We start from the raw sequence: 19,972 nt of genomic DNA on the forward strand, positions 1-19,972 counted from the left end.
CTGACGCCTCGAACTACGACTGTCTGTCGAATGAATGGATGGAGAGACTCCACGGCTCATTACACAGACTAGCTCGTATCCATGGAAATTCCTGTAAATTATCCGTTATTGAAACATTAGCTGATAAACAACAAAATTTCTATTGTTGCCTGCCTTACCTCTGGAATGTGTTTACCTAGCAACTGGTTTCTATGGCTCCGTAGCTTAATGCTTTGAACAGATCCGTCACAGTATTACGTTCCTGAATACGAAGTGTAAGATAAACGTAACTTGAGTTGAATGTGTTTCATCTAGAGCAGCATTAGAAAGAGGATTATTGAACTTTGTTGCAAACCAGGAAGAACTCGAGAGATGTATAGGCTCCTGGCTCGCACCCTCTGGCTTTAAAACCAGAAACCCCCACCCTCGCCTGCTAAGCGATATGTGAGTATGTAGGTCCTTACCTGCAAGTAGGAGCTGCAAGCCGACAACAGGATCCTGTGCGCCTTGAACCTTTTGTTCTGGCAACACAGAGTGACGTCAACAAACACTTCAGAAACCAGCAGTTGTCTTAAATAGTCCATTACTCCCATCTGGTGGTGTTTCCAGCGAACCTGAAGATTACTGGCATCCATCTTGTCGAACCTGTTAAAATGCAGAAATTCCACATCACTCATTGAATGAAATCGTTTTGTTTCATTGCGTCACAACTTCCTGTGCCACCAGGTACTAGTTTAGGGCCCCTCTGACGTCAATTCCTCTTGACCTGCTGTAATCACGAACTTAATTCTGTAACCGGTCTCTCTTTCAGTTCGTCGTTTAACGTCATAACATTTTTAGCGTACACTTGATCTACAGAAAGAATGCAAAACATTCTTGGGTTAACATGTACGGAACATGGATGAGAATTGCCGCTGGGCAGTACCGCCTTCAGGACATAAGAAGATGTATCACATTGACTTGTTACTTCCTTCACGGTTAAGTGGATTGTAAATGGGCAAAAATAATAATAAAAAATATATACGAAACAAAATTTATCATAGTTAATCATACATCCAGGGTGTTCGAGAACAAGATGGGAGAACATTTTTATCCGAGATGGAATAAGTAAAAAAACTCTAAAGAAAATTATACATGAACCAGATGCTATAAAAATGATTTCTGCGAATTGAAATAATTTTCTTTAATAATTTATAGAAGTTTCTTAGTGATTTTACAAGTTTGTACATAAGCTTTTAAATTTGATTTCAGTACACTAGTTATAAGAATGTTGGGGAATATTAACGATAGAATAATTTAAAAAAATCCATTATAATACACTTATTTTAGCCTAATAATCATTAAGGTCGAAACGTAAATAAAGTTGAAAAAGATGTACGCAAATTATGATAATTGTACAAATGGTTGTTTAAGACATTATATATGTAAACATACATACTAACTATAATTTTGCCTGTGGTTCTGTATGGGCGTGAAACTTGGTCTCTGATATTAAGGGAGGAACACAGACTGAGGGTGTTTGAGAACAGGGTGTTGAGGAGAATATTTGTACCGAAGAGGGATGAAGTGACAGGAGGTTGGAGAAAACTGCATAATGAGGAGCTTCATAATTTGTACTCTTCTCCAAGTATAATTAGAATGATCAAGTCAAGGAGGGTGAGGTGGGCACGTCATGTAGCACGAATGGGGGGAAGAGGAATGTATATAGGATATTGGTGGGAAAGCTAGAAGGAAAGAGACCACTGGGAAGACCAAGGCGTAGGTGGGTGGACAATATTAAAATGGTGTTCCCATTGAAGTCTGGCTCTCTTGGCTAAGGAGCTGTGGCCCGCAACTCTCAGTTATCTACTGCATGATCTGTGATCCGTTGAGATGTAATTCATAACATCTAAAGGAAAACTGTGAAGCAACCCCTGTAACACTCTCTGAAGGCCCATAAGGTTGTGAGACGTCGAGGCTTCCACTTTTCCTTAAGGCAATCGGCTCACAGATGGCGACAGGGTTGTCAGCACTACGCGCCGGCCGCCCTTTACCCCCAAGAAAATTCCTGGTACTCATTTCTGTTAGAGGCTGAGCGGACCCCAGGGCCATAGTGCGGCTGGAAGGGTTAGGTCAATTGAAATATCCGCGTCATCGGGACTGGAACCCGCGCCCTTCCGGTTTGTAGCAACTACGCTGCCACTCATTGACACGACCCGGTGTCTGAGAGGACAGGCTGTAGAGTGTAACGTTAGAAGACACGCAGAGCTGCGATTTGGGTAGGGCCGTACAAGTCGTGTCGTAATCCGTATAAGTTTCAAGCCACAAAGTAGGAGTCGTTTTTGTTTGCTTACGACTTTCCCTGAGGGTTGCCGGTTTCGTTATGACCCGGTAACGCTGTATACTCGGTGTCGAACCCAAATCCAGTTGGCACTACCCCAAGCAGTGATCTAAATTTTAAAGGTCATCAAGTTCGGTTATCAGCGGACATTTTCGGGCATTGTAATCAGTGCGGTGCCATGTCCAAATTAAAATAACCGGTTTCACACATTATTATGTGATCTTTAAGTACAGGCCTAGAAAAAGCGTTGTGTAAAAGTACAAGCACTGATTCGTTTTGAAGGCTATCTACATAAGTCAGTCATTCTCACGGTATTTCTGTATAATTGGCGCCGTGTCTGATGGAACCAACAGATACACACGTGGAACCAGATGCTGTACCTAATTGTTTCATTCCAAAACAGACACGGACACTCATAAAGTTACTCAAATATTTTATTCTATCCGTGTGGTTCTGTTTTTTTTTATCCCTCAAGGGTGAAACAATTGCACTTTAGGGCGTGGTACGATTTTTAAACCGGTCTTTGCTTCTGTTTTCTCATTTCGATGCCAACTGTTTTCCTGTTGCATGTTCAAAAAACTCTCTTCAGAAAAATATTAGAAGACACTGTACAGGTAATTCGAGAGTTATTTTTCCTCTGCCACGCAACGTTACTAATGACACCGCCATTTTCGCGTAAGTGTCAGAAGAGTTTCACTTGTTGCGCAGAGCACTTATATTCATGTCGCCCTTCCGTATGTATAATCGTGCAAGCACCGGATGGGAGTGTTAATAATCCTTTACTTACTCACGTACTCATGAAGTGATCTCTCCTTGAGAAACCGCCAGTTGTGCAGCTACTCAAAATCTCAGCAATTTATGGGACCTGAAGGTTCATTACTGTGTTCACAAGAGCCCTCCACTGGTCCATATCCTGAGCCAGACCAATCCAATCCACACCATCCCATCATATCTCTCTAAGAACCATTTTAATATTGTCCACACACCTGCGTTTTGGTCTTCCCAGTGGTCTCTTTCCTTCCGGTTTCCCCATCAATATGCTATTTGCATTCCTCTTCTCCCCCATTCGTGCTACATGCCCTGCCCACCTCACCCTCCTCGACTTGATCATTCTAATTATACTTGGAGAAGAGTACAAGTTATGAAGCTCCTCATTATGCAGTTTTCTCCAACCTCCTGTCACTTCAAAATCGACGATGAATTATCCGAATAACATCTAATAAGAGCAGGAGTTCCACAGGGCAGCGTCTTGGGCCCCCTTCTGTACCTAATCTTTACAGCTGACGTCCCACTAACAGACAATACGCTAATGGCAACATTCGCCGATGACACAGCAATAATGTCATCAGACCAAGAACCAAATACAGCCTCCCAAAAACTGCAGCAACACCTCAACTCACTCCAAAACTGGATGGAACAATGGAAAATCAAAATAAATCCTGCAAAATCCCCCCAAATAACATTTACAACAAGAAGAGCTGTCTCCCCGCAAGTTAGTATCAACAGCACCCCCATACCCATCAAGCAAGAAGCTAAGTATTTAGGACTCCAACTTGACGAAAAACTAACGTGGAAAACGGATATAAAAACTAAGAGAAGACAACTAGAGCTCAAAACCAGAAATATGAATTGGCTAATCGACAAAAAAAATCACAGCTATCTCTTGAAACCAAAATTATCCTATACAAAACAATAATCAAACCAGTCTGGACCTACGGGATAGAGTTATGGGGATGCAGCAAACCTTCCAACATAAAAATTCTCCAAACGTTCCAATCCAAAACGCTAAGAAAACTAGTTAATGCTCCCTAGTACGTATCAAACGCTACCTTACACAGTGATCTAAGCGTACCATATGTAACAGAAGTGACCAGAGCATACACGGAGAAACACAAAAACCGGACCACTCAAAACAACAACCAACTAATAAGAAAACTCTTCAACCAACCAGCAACAGAAAGAAGACTAAATTGAATGTGGCCAGAGGATCTCATTAGATAAGCACCAGAGAATCATCGGAGGATGATACCTGCTTCAATATTACACACACCCATCCCTTTTACTAATTGCTCTATTTATGTATATTGAGAAGATTGTAAAATTATTCCAAAATCAAAAAAAAAAAAATCTGATCCGGGAACCATTAACCTCTTGTCGCGTTACCAGGACACGTGACAGTATCTTGTTAAGTTGCGGTCAGTGAATACTGACAAATGGCAAGACTCTGCAGTCTCCTTGTTTAGCAGGCAACAGGTGAAATTATGTGGAGCACATTCCATTCCTACAGATCATTTCAAGTTTTCTTTGTTGCTAGTGGGGTGGGACTAAGTCCCTTGTACTGCGGCCACTTCTGGCCTATTGTACCAGCCCCAGATGATAGGTGGGGGTGATTGTGGAGCAATTGGTGGAATGAAGACTGGCAGGGGAAACCGAAGTACTCGGAGAAAACCTGCCCTAGCGCCACTTTGTCCACCACAAATCCCACTTGAGCAGACCCGGGATCGGGAAGCCAGCGACTAACCGCTTGAGCTATGGCGCGGCCGTATCTTTTCAAGATCCTTAAAGTCATTGTTTATAAAGTTAGGTTAAGTCTCATCCTTGATGTTAGATAATTAAGTGTAATTCGGGGTCTCGAAAGCCGTTCTCAAATGTTCTGAAATTACGTACAATTTATGAGCACTCCTGCAATGCCTCAGTTACATCTTTTTATTTTAGTTTCAATGAAATGAGCCAGACATCCAGTCTTTTAGAGTATGATTTCAGTCGATCAAGTTCTCCTCGTACATTTTCGAATCCAGCTCCCCCTTACGAGTATTTCTGGTATATTTATTTGTCTCTAGCGCAAATAAACAACACGATAATAGAAAGTTTGTCTATATATGTATTAGTTAATACATTTCTTCAGTCACTTCTGTCTCTTACTGGGACAGGGCCTTAGAACAAACCTCGACTGCTGATTTCCGTGCTTGTCCACGGAGCATGTGATGCACGGAATACGCAAGAGGATGAGGAGTTGCTACGTGTATGGACACAGCGCGCATGCCAGTGCGCATGTTCGGTCAAGCCACCAAATAAGCAAATTCATCATACATGGTGATACTAAGAGTCATCAGTGGGAAGTCCACAAGTCATTATGTCACTATACAATGTATACTACATGAATTAATGAAGTAATCAGTTTTCACTCTCACATCTGTTATTCAGACTTCGAACGCTATCCATTGTTAAGGCATGATTGTTATATGCGACATTTCAAGGGATGTAATTATCCCTCTATTCAGGTTACTTTTTTGTTCTTGTGCTGCAAGATGGTTTGTGATTTTTTTTAGATTAGTGCCATAATTTGGCTTCGAACCTGGGTCCTTTCGGATATGAGGCTTATAAACGTATCAGCATTTTCTTCACACAGCTGCTGTGACCGAACCAAAATGCGTTAAACACTGGAGCGGGAACATCAGCATTTGATCCTCAAAGAACAGGATGGAAGAATTTGGAATGGATTTAACCAGCTGCAGATCGGGGCGAGTGGACACCGTGATGAATTCCCAGGCCCGAAGAAGGACTCTGTTCCATTTAATTAGCTTACTGACAGTGGTCTGCCTACTTTTGTTACACAAGACAGTTTAGGATCTGGCCCCACGCCAATATTCAGATGACTTGGTGTCACTGCACCTTGGTTCTCTCAAGATTTCTTAAAGTTAACATTAGTGACAATACTTGGGACCGATCCCGGGTCTTCCGAGCACTATAAACATGTATTATTAGAGACCCGGTATATTCATAACCAATCCTGCGAAGAAGGAAAGTAGTGTCTGTTCCCGAGATGGTTCTAATAGCAAAATGGCCTCAGAAAACGCGCAAGTCCAATTCATACTGTTACAGGTATATCGCTGTCAGTGTTGGGACTATATAGCGTCAATGGAAGGTTGATTAATGAGTGTGGATCAGTTTATGGAATGAGAATTGGCAGGGGAATCCAAAGTACTAAGAGAAGTTATAATTATACTTGGAGAAGCGTACAAGTTATGAAGCTCCTCATTATGCAGTTTTCTCCAAACTCCTGTCACTTCATCTCTCTTCGGTCCAAATATTCTCCTCAACCCCCTGTTCTCAAACACCCTCAGTCTATGGTCCTCCCTTAATGTCAGAGACCAAGTTTCATACCTATGCAAAACTACAGACAAAATTATACTGTCGTATAATTTTTAAATTTTTATACATCAAAGGACAAGACGAAAGTTCTGAAATGAATGGTAGCAAGCATTATTGTCTTTATGTAATGCTTTCTGTTGCCTGATCAAACAAATTCCGTCTAACGGAACTCAGAGAGTATATAACATTCAATTTGTTTTATTAAAATCACATATATTTATCGACCATTTTATCTGGTCATCATCAGGTGAATATAAATAGAGTAAAACTTGGTTATAGCAACATCGGTTTCTGCGACACCTTGTCTATTGCGTCAAATATTCAATGGTACAAACTAATTCCTCATAAAGCTACTGTTTTTATACCTTGCTTAGTACGACATGCACAAATGCATCAACCTCGTATGTAACGTCATTTTCATTCCTGAATTTCTCTGATATGGACATTGAACGTAATTTAGAAAGTGTGTATTGGGCAAGTAACAGGAAACAGATGAAGATAACTGATTACTGTACTCGTATCTAGGTACAGTAAGGCACAACAATTGATGTAATCTACTGTAATTTGGTGAGTAGGCCTACCTTTAATATACAGTATTAGTGCGGTGTGTATTGTCAGTGAAAAGCGCTGTAATATGTCTTTGATATTACACATTTGGGCAATTCCACGTTAATGTTACGTTAGTCTGTACTTAACTACGTATTTCACTAAAAAATGCAACATTTTAACTCGGTTTTTGGTAGATTTTTACGTGACTAACATAAGGCTACTGTGGAAGTGCCCATTTCGGTTACAACGACATTCGTTTATAACGACACTATTGTTAGGTCCCTTTGATGACATTATAACCAAGTTCTACTGTACTTAAGAAGTGCTCTATTGAGTCTAAGCTACATAGTTTAAGGGTAAGGACCGTTACCTAGCAAACGTCCATCAGGAAATCCTTAAGCGTCACTCGTTATCAACTTCGTTACCCAACACCCAGCAACAACCGGAATAAGGGATCATACACTTGTAGCTCCAGACTCCTTTACCCTAGTTAATTCCAGGCTACTTCAATTTTACTTAATGTTCACACCAACTTCATTTTATATGCAGATGTGGGAGCCTCGACGTCTCACAACCCTATAGGCCTTCACGGCCTGTTACAGGGATAGCTTTACTTATGCTAATAGTGCCATCAAACTGAAATCATTGTGAATATGGGCCCATATGAGAGGTAAAGCGATTTGAATTCAATAGAGCACCTGTTAAACACTTGAATTCACCTGATTATAACCAGATAAAATGGCCGAAACATGTTATGATTTTAATAAAACAAACTGAATGTTATACATTCTCTGTGTTGCGTTAGACAGAACAGGATAATTGATTGAGCATTATTCTAATTCCATCTGCTCTTAAATTCCTCACGAATTGAATATTGATTTGTTACTACCGTTCCCAAATATTGTCATGTATTCGAGGTTTGCGTGACTAATAACGACGGGTTCTGGATTGGATTTATTGGTACTTCTTTACAATTACAATTAAATATGACAGCTCACAATCAATGACCGTCTAGGACTCGCTCCAGGCCCCACCAGTGTCTTCTCTTTCGCCGTGACAAATGACGAATCACAGCTCACACACTAAACTGCTTCGAGCGACGTCTGTCTGACGGATTTCAGACTGGTCTCTACTGCTCTGAATGCGCGAAACATTCCCTTTTATAATTGCCACGCGGGCCTAATGTATCTCATCACGTCGAACAGTTATTTGTTCTCTTATTCTGTGTTATCCGTTGCTACGAAACGGCTCGTGTTCATCAACTTGCTACATGGCAACGACTCGTCCGTCGTTATTCATTGTAACGGAAACGTGGTTTCCAACCCGTTGCTCAGCAATGGACGTCTTTTCTGGCTCCACTATTCCAGCTTTCAGCAGTCATGTCACAATATGAACGTCGCCACATTTCCGAAGGTTCTCTTAGCTGTCTTCACAGCATCAACATATACTCAGTCCCACTCAGTCCCACTCAGTCCCACTTAGTCCCACCCCGCTATTAATAAAAAGAACTAAGTCCCTTGTACTGCGGCCACTTCTGGCCTATTGTACCAGCCCCAGATGATAGGTGAGGGTGATTGTGGAGCAATTGGTGGAATGAAGATTGGCAGGGGAAACCGAAGTACTCGGAGAAAACCCGCCCCAGCGCCACTTTGTCCACCACAAATCCCACTTGACCAGACCCGGGATCGGGAAGCCAGCGACTGACCGCTTGAGCTATGGCGCGGCCAATATACTCAGTTATCTCTGCGTTCACTTCTAGAACAATTTAAATTCTCTTCTCATAAATTCGTGCAAGGGGAAACTGGCAGAAATAAGCTATTTATCCATTTACATTGTGTTCTGCGTGTTTATATGTGGGCATAACTTCTGTTACGACAAAGTTTAGCCTGCACGTTCCAGATCTGTCTCAAATTCCGGTTTATGGGCAGAGCAGCTCTGCACCACTCACGTGATGCTGTGACGCAGGTTAGTCAGAACCTGTATAGCATACGAGGCCTCATTTAAGCTTCATTTTAAAATTAAATAAGGCCATAAATAAACAGCCAGACAAAACACGTATAAACAATTTTTTACACCCACGCTGGCAAATATTTCGGCGTTGCCATGAAACTGTCAATTTCGACATTGGCCGAATTTACGACATTGACCGTAGGGACGGGCGAATTTTTAACGACTGACAGTGATCAGGTTTTGAACTCATGCGTGTACGTACATTCGCTTAGATCATACCGAGTCATGAAATTATGGGGCAGGGTCGATTGCCTTGCAGCGGTATTATCCCGCTATTGGGCGCTTGTCTTTCACGGAGCTGTCGAGGCGAAACCGGTATTCAAAGCGCCATGGTTCACAATGGAACGCATTTCCCTGCATAAACACGGTGCCCTTTATTTCTTCCATGTTTCCTCTCTTTCAGTTTTCTTTCCGCGGAATATTTAACGACGAGAAGTCGGGATAGCTCATCTGTATAGTGACGGGCTCCGGGGTGTGATGCCGGGGTTCGATTTCCGGCAGAGACATGGGACTTCTCTCTACTCCACAGCGTCCTGATCGTCTCCAGGACCCTTCAAGTCGGTAACGGCATGGGCGCACCTACCGCCTACGTTAAAAATGGTGGAGCTATACCTCCACTCCCCCACACGCCTTCATAACGAGGTGCTTAATTAATTAAACGCGAGAACAACTTTGCCTTTTTACTGAACGACTTCTTCAGTATCGATTGTCGGATGGCACGGACAGAGGAAAACCATGAAAAATCTTAGTCAGGATGGGTAAGCCGGGATTCAAACCTAGAACCTCCCGAATAAATGTCTGGAGTGTTGTCTCAAGATCAGCGTGTTCGGATTCTGTTTCAGAAAACTGTCAAGTAGCGATAGCTCAGTTAGCTTAGTGATTATTAGGGAACTGAGGTTCTCACTTTGGTGACTCGGAGAACACTGCCGTCTGTGATGTGACACCGTGTGTATTTGTACTTTATTTACCGATGCTGTCTCCCACTGAGGTTACATAGCGCCGAATATTTGGATGAGGGTGAATAGTGAATTGATAATTTCTTGCAAGAAAGCCTGATTAAAGTTTCAATCCCGATATTCGCCTGAAGGGACTGAGGAAAACCGCGACAAGTTGCAGGGCTCTCAGTGCCACTGCCCGAATATAAGGAAGAAACCAAGGAGCTAGGAATATCGCCGATTACTTTCGTAGATAAGTACCGCTGCTTCGGAAGAAATTGTTGCCTCCAATTTCAGGATGACAGTGTAACCCTCGCCGGAAACGTGGGGTACAGACGAAGGGTAGGGAGAGTGGGAAGAGGAGCCTTGGACCACAGATAGGAATTTGATTGTAGCAGGGGTTCTTCTTTCCGCCGTCAGGTCTAGACTGGCTCTAAGCAAACCTCAGCCTTCTGTCTCCGCCGTCAGGTCTAGACTGGCTCTAAGCAAACCTCAGCCTTCTGTCTCCGCCGTCATGTCTAGACTGGCTCTAAGCAAACCTCAGCCTTCTGTCTCCGCCGTCAGGTCTAGACTGGCTCTAAGCAAACCTCAGCCTTCTGTCTCCGCCGTCAGGTCTAGACTGGCTCTAAGCAAACCTCAGCCTTCTGTCTAACATGTATCTGCTACTTCCCTAGGGAGTAAACTGTCCTGGGTGTGAAGGTGATAATTAACTTGCATCTAAGGCTGAAAGCTTTACCTCCATTTTCACATACGCCTTTGTTAAGCTTTAGGCACAGAGACAAATTGACATTCGCTTTTTGGAGGGCACATCTGCTGTAGCAAGTATTGTAAGGCAGTGTGCTGTGTTCATGTGTGTTTCGTGGGAGTGTTTCCGATACACAGTGGTACCGCAAGACACCCCCAGGCTCTGAGCGTAAGTCATGACCCTGTGTGCGCCTGAACACTTGGGCCCATTGAGGTCGGCACATTACTAAGTATGAAGCAAAATGTAAACATGCTGTAAGCTCACGAACTCACAGACTCTACCATTCTTGCTGCGAGCTCAGCCCATGGCAAACTGTTAATCTGAATTCCGTTTCTGTGTCTCAATTTTCCTGATGAAGTTACCTTCGAAAGCGACGATGTGTTCGTGGCATATTCCAGAGTGTCACTTCTTGCAGGACCCGGTTCCGCGCAGATTTAGCTATGGCCTTTACAAAAGCAAGCTCATCTGAGGAGACTTGGGATGTTATGCCCTTACTCTGTTGAAACCACGCACTTGAACGGATTTTGTCTTTATATTTAGGATAATATCCATACATCCACCCCCCATACGCCTTCATGGTGTAGTGTTTAATTAGTTAAGCGCAGGGACAGCTTTACCTTACCTTTGCGCTTTGCGTACCTCAGCAAGTTAATAAATTTACAGACCGAAACCCGCGTGATTTTTTCCTTTGAAAGCAAATGTAATATAAAGAGGACAGGCTCATGAGAGCCACACTCTAACAACAATATTTTTCAGGAAGCACTAATCTTGCGCTATAGCTAACTTGTCAGAAGCAGTGTAACTAGTTTCACTCTGGGGTCAAGCCAAACACGCCCGAAGAGACAATAAAAACGTCAGGAAAATGGCGGCTGATTTACAGTATTTGGGTTAGTGAGGACAGGACTTGATTTTAAGTTGCATCACACTAATGCTTATGTGCTGTTCGTGTGTGAAATAAGTTTCAATTAAGAAAAACAGAATGGAAGGTATACAAATAAAATATCTCTAAACTAACTAACTTCAAGGGGCTCAGACCTTCTTGAGAAGCCAACGGCTGTGCAGCTACTCAAGAACTTCCCAGCACTTTATGGAATTCGAAGGTTTATTACCGTGTTCACAAGAGCCCTCCACTGGTCCATATCCCGAGCCAGATCAATCAAATCCATACCATCCCATCCTATCTGTCTAAGACACATTTTAATATTGTCAACCAACCTACGTCTTGGTCTTCCCAGTGGTCTCTTTCCTTCTGGCTTTGCGACCAATAGCCTACATGCATTCCTCTTCTCCCCATTCGTGCTACATTAAATATCTCTAGTCTACAAAATCATAATAAGGCTGCGTGTGGGTGCTGTAACACAAAGCGCCGACAGAGGGGAGCACGCGCTTGTTGCCTGTTGGGCGTTCTCTTTCGTCACCTGTCGTCATTTTTATGAGAAATCTTTATACAAAGAGCTTTTATAAACTTTATTTTTGCATTTTTAAATACTGGATGTTATGATTTGATTGTAGTACTAGAAACAAAAAAGAGGAGTCCCTGTAATGCGGGCTGTCTACACTGCGACCCACTGAGAGACACGCCGACACTAGAGGACAGCGTCACGCCACATAACGTGTAGGCCGGTACCACATAGTTACCCGACAATAGCCAGCCACTTCACCCACCGAGTACACTACTTCAAATTACAGTTCTTCCTTTAAGAAATATCCGTTGCACGTGACTGCTATGAAGTGCATCAGTCAGATATGACTCCCCTGTGATGTGTTTAACTTGCAGGCTTTTCGATTGGTCACTGAATGGAATTAGCCCATTTTTAAGGCAAAGGAACCAGACGGTAACTATACTCTCGTAAGCAAGACATAGCGGACAGGTGATATCGTGTTAGCACCTTATCTGCTTACAGAGTTGGGAGGGCGCAGTGCACACGATGTAACCTCATTAAAGCAGCAGGATATTAAAGCATAGTGAACTGTGTGTTTGCTTGCACGCAGTGGATATTACGAACGGAGTATGACTCCAGCGCAGTGCAAGACAGCCTCGACCTAAGCAGGAGTCGCGCGCTGTCACTATGCTTCCTTAGGTTACAGCGTTACCGCGATGTGCAAGGTGTGTTCTATAAGTGTAATGTCACCAAGAAGGTAAACAGGTTTTTGGGTGACCGTCGCTAACCATGATCTGTCATCTGTCGCCGTGCCGGGCACTTCACTTCAAACAGAAACAGAAATATCTGACGAACGCAATGACAGCGCAACCTGCGATGTCTATTGTTATCGATCGAGAGAACTTGATCATGGGTTTGAATCCCACTCGGGAAATTGATGTATGTCCGCATTTGATCTGTCTCTGTGTTGTCCTGCGTAGGCCGGAACCTTGCAGTAGGTAGATCCTGCGTCCAAGGAGGTCGATAAAATGTTTATAAACGCTTCGGAAGTTAAATGTGAATTTGAACAGACCAAAGAGCCTAACCAACAAATTCTGAAGAAGAGGAAGAAGAACCACAGGAATATGTGATTAAGTTTTTGGAAATAATTGTAAAGTAATTAGAGCTATGAAGAAAGCGGTCTTCTGGGATGTGGCGCCGTGTAGATATTGTGTTAACCGACGTTTCGGAAGAACGTATCGCCTCCATCTTTCTCGCTCGCAATTTTCTTACTTTTTCTTCTATCCTGAAGATGGAGGCGATAGGTTCCTCCGAAACGTCGGTTAACACAATATCTACACGGCGCCACATCTTCATAGTCACCGCTGTGAAAACCTCAAATCTTACATAATTAGATCACTTTGTTGCTTTATAATAAAGTATAACTCGGAAAGCAAAATGGATGGAGCGGAACGCATTCTATACGTCTGTCCGTCTGTAGCACCCTCTGGCCGCGGAATTGGAGGGTGCTGTGTAGAAGAAGTCATGCTACAGAAAACTGCGCACACACTGCGGATGGACGCTTGGAGTGACAGACGGGTTTGCAGTTTTGGGAACGCTGAAGTCCGTAATGCAGTAGGCCAAGGCATTCGCTGCATTTTAATAAACTCACTTTCTGTCTGTTTACTAATTATGATACGCATATTTGAAACAGCCTGCTTATGGCCTCCGAATGGGATTAAACAATTACTGATGCTGTTCCATTCCGTCCAGTGGTTTAGGTGCTGTGCTAGGTCACAGACTTACAGGCGGGGAGATGTGGTAAAGGTAAATTTGTTCCTGTCTTTAACTATTTAAACACTACGCCATGAAGGCGTAGGGGGGAGTGAATGTATAGATCCACATTTTCTTGACCTCGACACTAGCTGGAGATGAGTAGTCAGCTTCACGCTCCGGTGGCTTTACCCCTGGGGAAAGAAGTCACGGTACTCTTTGGATATGAGGTTGGGTGGACCGCAGAGCCGGTATGGACGACATGAAGAAGCGAGAATTTTTTACCCGACCGGGACGTGAAATCCGACCCCTTGGTCGTCCAGCCCGTAGTCAGTTCCTGTACCGACTGCGCTGTCCCGACTCCAGTAGAAGAGTTGTAGGTTTTAATATTCAGATGAGAACGTTAACTATTTATAACAACCGTGAATTGCTGTAGGCCACAAACACGATGCCACATTTCAAACGGTATGTAATTAACAAGTAATGAGGCGAGAGTACATAGCATTATGCAGTAGACACAAACACTGGAGTCAGGAAAACAGGCGTGTCCGGTGTCAAGCTGGCCCAAGCTGTGAAGCAGGTTCCAGTCCTCAGGAGAATGAAGTGCGTAATCCCATTATGGGACCGTGCCACAGCTGAGGCGGTCAGTCACTTGCGTCCCCTCCCGGCGGCTCGAGTTCGAGCCTTGCTCAGATCATGTGGGATTTGTGGTGGACAAAGCGGCATTGCACCAGGTTTTCTCTGAGTACTTCGGTTTCCACTTCCAATTCGCATTCCACAAACTGCTCCACAATCATCATCACCTATCATCTGGGGCTGCTACCAAGTGAAATCAATCTCACCCCCATGAGAAAAATAAAAAAATCAATTAACGAGAATTTTTGGTCTCCTGGGTTGTAAATCCTGAAGAAGGAAGCAGTGGGTTCCTCAGCACCGTCAAGGTTGCTTCGTGTCACAATGCAGAGCTACGTCGCCGTTAGTAGAATCTCACTTAGTAAAGAGAGTCCTGCATGAGTCGGTGTGGGGAAACAGTTCTTATGTTCCGCGCTTTCCGCGACTTTGGGGAAGTGCCCAAACTTTGGGAATTTCTGTCGCTTAAAAATATTCCTCTTAACATTGTCTGTTATGACACTGCCACATCACGAGTTGTACTCGGGGCGCTGCTTTGAATGAGTAAAGACGAAAGTGGAATTTCGAATGGAGTTTGCGCTATGCGGAACGCGAGACCTGCTTCAAAAGCTGCATCCAATTAATTACATGACTAAATATGGTAAAACACCGTTAGTTTCAACTGCCTTACTTGTTTAGGTGTTCGCTCCAAATAAATTTTAGTAGAAATTTCTCTGGAATTTATAAATTTCCGTAGGACGAAAAACTGATTCAGTCCTGTGTCCTTCTTAATTTCACAGACTGTAAAGATTTTTTTTACCAATATATCTTATTAAATGTAGCTACACAGAAATTATAAGAGGTTTAAACTTCACGGTGGTCAAGCTTACGACCGTTCAAGTGACTAAGCTGCCGTTGTAGCATAAGATACGTAAGACAGGACTGATCTGCTTTGCAAAGCCTGGATTGACAGAGGACTTGTATACAGTGCAAAAGGAAGAATTTTCAGTAACGCGCCATAAGCGCGATGCGTACACTCAACAAAAGCCAAGCCTAAGAGAGAACCCCATCTTCTCGTCAGAGAGGATGTTACGTAAGGACTAAGACCGCAAGGTTTCAGCTGCAAAAATAAATAATCTTTGGCCGTGAGTCTCAAGGGGCTTGGCGCCAAGACGAACTGATAGGCGGTAAACTGCCAGTCGTAAAGTAAATTTGACTCTGACAGTCTTTAAAGGGTTAAAATTTGAGAAAATATAATTGCATCTCTTGTAACGTACTGTGTGAATATTGGTGTGTCTCGGCCTGAGTGCTGAGGGTCCTCGTCAGCATGGTGCTTCAAGAAAATATTTACATCGAACAGGGAGTATGCGAATAGAGGCTGAAGGAATTTGCATAATTCACCAAATGTTATTAACATACTGAATTGAGGTTATGTTCTCAGAGCAGTGAATATAAGGAGGATCATATTCTGGGATGTGACGCCGTGTAGTCCGGTAGAAATTGAAATAGGTTGCAGGGGAATATATTGCATCCGTTTTTATTGTCGAGGGGTCAGCCAAGAAAGTAGCAATCAATCAATCCGGTCGCTGAAACAGAAGCAGTACCTTCTTATGGGTGAACCTGTACCGAAATACACGGCGATTTCAGAAGATGTATTTCTTATTATTTTGTAATTCGTGGGGTGGAGTGAGACTGCGTCTGCTTGCTATAATAGCCACTACTGCGCCCACAGTTCTAGTTCCAGAGGACAAATGAAAATTGGAACAGTAGGGAAATGAGAATTTGCAGGGGAAACCGAAGCACTAGTTGGAAAATTGCCATAGCACCACTTTATCGATCACAGATACCACATGATTTGAGCTGGGATCGAACTTGGACAGCCACTGTGAGAAGCCGGCTGTACCCATTGGCACTGGGATGAGACTTGTAACACGTGCGATGCATCTCGACGGGGATGAAGGGACGAGACAACTTTGGAGAAAGGGTGTGGCCTGTGGACTTGATTCCCGTGGTTTAGGATAGTAACAAGTTGCGCGCTCATGTGAACACGATAATGGAGCTTCGGGTTCCAAAATAAAGATGGGGAGTTTCTTGAGTAGCTGAGCGACCATTAGCTCCTGAAGAACTGTGGGTCATGAGTTAGTTATAGAACATAGAATGCAGCGGCCTCGAGGCTCACTTCTTTTCCTCTGTAAAATATACAACTGCACTAAGTTTGTGTTTTTCAAACCAGATCAACTCCTGATGTGGCAGGTACAGAATTCTAGCCGTCCTCTTATCTGCTGACTCTAGCTTCACTTGCATGTTGATAAACGAACCGATTTACTGTAATTATAGGTTTTACTTATTTACTTACTCACGGAGCTGAGCCCTTCTTGAGGAGCCGCCAATTCTGCAGCTACTGAAGAATTTCCCAGCATTTTATGGAACCCAAAGGTTCATTACCGTGTTCACAAGAGCCCTCCACTGGTCCCTATCCTGAGCCAGATCTATCCAATCCATACCATCCCATCCTATCTCTCTAAGATCCACTCTAATATTGTCCATCCACCTACGCCTTGGTCTTCCCTATGGTCTCTTTCCTTCTGGCTTTCCCACCAATTATAGATTTAATTTAGCTAATTAATGGGTACGTTTGGAGTGCAGGGCCAGACCGCGGTCCGTGTTAGCATCTGGACTGTGACAATAAAATGTGGCCAAAGCAAGAGTCGAACTAGACCGATTAACTTCCGTGTGCCCAGAATGCACCTTTTCAATCTGGAGACTACACTGCATGTCTTGGAACCGGCTGTGTGACCATATTCCCGAATGTTACTCAAACACGTGAACTGCTGCTGCTCATAAGTGTCACCATTGCGTGCTATTGTGCGAGATTTTGGCAAGGCGTGGCTCTCTTGCAACATGACACAGTATTCTAGCCTGCCAGTAGCCACACGGTCCCAGAGCCTTCCTACTCATGGCAATCCGGTTCTGGCCATGCAAGCAATTCGGCATAACGGCCATACGCCCAAACTGGAACATAGAGGATATAGTTTTATTTTCTTGCTCTAAATATGTATGTGTGTGCTGCCACATGTTGGGCAAGCAAGGCAGACATCATATATCATATGTCTGTTACGGAAGGAGTCTGAACGCTGTTACCGTCAGACGGTCTCTGAATCGACACCCAGTTTGTCCTTGTTAAAACTTTGATTGACTAGGCCAGATATGTGAATATTAGAGCCGACAGGAGGGGGTTCCATTACAGTTCAATGGACTTAATTGAGCATAAACTAGGCTAATCAGTTAATTATGGGTTACTTAACGATTTTTTAAGCTCTGTCTGTTTTCTTTAGCTTGAAATGATATTCTGATTACAAATAATGAGTTAGAAATTATGTGGACATAATTAATCTTGGTTGGGGGCTCGCGGTAGCGTAGTTGGTTGAGGGGCTATGCTACAAGCTGGAAGGTCGCGGGTTCAAGTCCCGATGAGGTCACTGGATTTTTTCAATTGACCTAACCCTTCCAGCCGCACTATGGCCCTGAGGTCGACTCAGCCTCTAACATAAATGAGTACCACGAATTAATTAAATAATTTTCCTGGGAAGTAAAGCGCGGCCGGCGCGTAAGGCTGACAACCTTATCGCCATCTTTGAGCCGATTTTCTAGATAATGTGGGAGCCTCGACGTCTCACAACCCTATGGGCCTCCACGGCCTGTTACAGGGAGAGCTTTACTTTTTTACTTCACCAATTATATTTCGTCATGGGCCCCCGGACAAGTGACAATATTGTATACTATAATGAGTTATTTTTATCTATTGGTTAGTATTGTTATTTTCCTGAAGTTGTAGGTGATGAAGGGTTTAGGTTAATATGTCGCAATGAAGGCGCTCTTGTCTACACTGTTCCTTGTTCTGCTGTTCTTCCAGGGGTAAAATGGCTTGAGTTCTTGTTGACCCTTCTGCTCCTACGGAACGGGGGGTGGTTTTGTTGCTTCCACTGGCAGGCTTACTCAATAGTCTTGTTTTCTGTGATGCATGTACCAAAAATATTTTGATGCCCTATAAGTCGAAGTGCCAGTCACGGTAGCCGAGCGGTCTAAGGCGTGTACTGTCTTCGCTCGCTCGGAAGCCGGGATCGTGGGTTCGGATCTGTTTCCTGTGAGGTACGAACTGAATTCTTATATATTATTCTTATACACTGCCAGTCACGGTAGCCGAGCGGTCTAAGGCGTGTACTGTCTTCGCTCGCTTGGAAACCGGGATCGTGGGTTCGAATCCCACTCAGGGCATGGATGTTTAGTTTGTCTGTGTGCGTTTTTCTGTGTTTGTGTACAGGTAGAGGCTTTGCGACGAGCTGATCACCCGCCCAAGGAGTCCTACCGAATGTGTAAGATCTAGAAAAACCGAATTGAACGGAGAAGTTCATGGAGGTAGGCCTAGGCCCACTGGCGCTGTAGTGCCAAGGGAAAAACGAGACAATACATTTATTCATGGAGAGAAGACCCAGAAGTTGTCCTTGCTTTTGAACGTAACAATGCATGTTTGATGAAACTGTCAAAATCCGTCTGAACAGGCAAGTGACTCACCTGTCTCCCTAAATGCCATGTCTTTTTAAGTAGGTGCTCGACTGTGAACAGCGTTTTTTATTTTTCATATTTTGGTAAGGATTGGCTGCAACCGGATTATCGAGGGTTTGCCTTACATTGATCTGGTGGGACGCGATTCTAAGGAACGGCAAAACTTTTTGTTTTAAGCCTTGATTTAGTTCAGAAGTCTCTGGCTGGACAAAGGTCTATACATAACGTTGTCATTTGAACTTCAACGTGTAAGGAGTTCTTGTTAACACGGAAAGGCCGGTGTAAGGCTTGATGTTGCCCTTTGACAGAAGGATACTGATGCTCACACGTACATCCATGCTGTTTCAGGATCTTAAACTAATTTCCGGACAAGAAATATTTTTTGTACCTACTCCTGTCTACATTTGACTGCTTATAATTATACTGACTGATATTTATTTCATTTTATGGTCTGCTGGATTTATCCGCCATGTTTGCGTTGTTTCGGAGGGACATACCACGTCCATCTTCAAGATGGAGGCATGCAATTCAGCCCCACCGGAACCTCATAATTTAAATTTAATGCAACTTCTAATGAAGGATACTTTCAGGTGGGGACTAAACCGGCGCCATTTGACACAACCTGAAATGCTGTATAGTAATACATTTAAGGAAAATATACAGCCCTTGTTGAGGTAGTTCATTTGGAGAACAACCAAAGAATGGCAGTTGTATGAAATGCGTGTTCAGTTTTTGGTTTGAAGACAGTAAATATTAATGAATTTTTGGAGGTAAAATGAAATTTGGTATTGAGCTACAACACAAAACATATCTACGAGTTCTGCATCAGTGAACAGCTACAGACATTGTGATGCAAGGATTTGAGGTTATGTCCAATAAAATTCTTTTCCGCAGATACAATCTATACTTTAGTAATAATTTCTTCAAAACATTACAGGCCAGTAATAAAAATAATTCAATTTGTGTTTATTTACGT

The 19,972-nt window shown here is 43.3% G+C and overlaps 1 protein-coding gene across 1 annotated transcript in view; it reads right to left on the reverse strand.

Annotated features, from left to right (window-relative positions):
- Positions 1 to 19,972, reverse strand: part of LOC111866018 — a 135,288-nt gene that overhangs the window by 57,634 nt on the left and 57,682 nt on the right. Inside the window, exon 2 of the mRNA XM_023854501.2 lies at positions 444 to 624. Coding sequence (XP_023710269.1) covers positions 444 to 614 — 171 coding nt within the window. The 5' untranslated portion in view covers positions 615 to 624. The remainder of the gene's footprint in view (positions 1 to 443; positions 625 to 19,972) is intronic.

This window comes from Cryptotermes secundus, unplaced genomic scaffold (genome assembly GCF_002891405.2).
Source record: "Cryptotermes secundus unplaced genomic scaffold, Csec_1.0 scaffold72, whole genome shotgun sequence".
NCBI lineage: Eukaryota > Metazoa > Arthropoda > Insecta > Blattodea > Kalotermitidae > Cryptotermes > Cryptotermes secundus.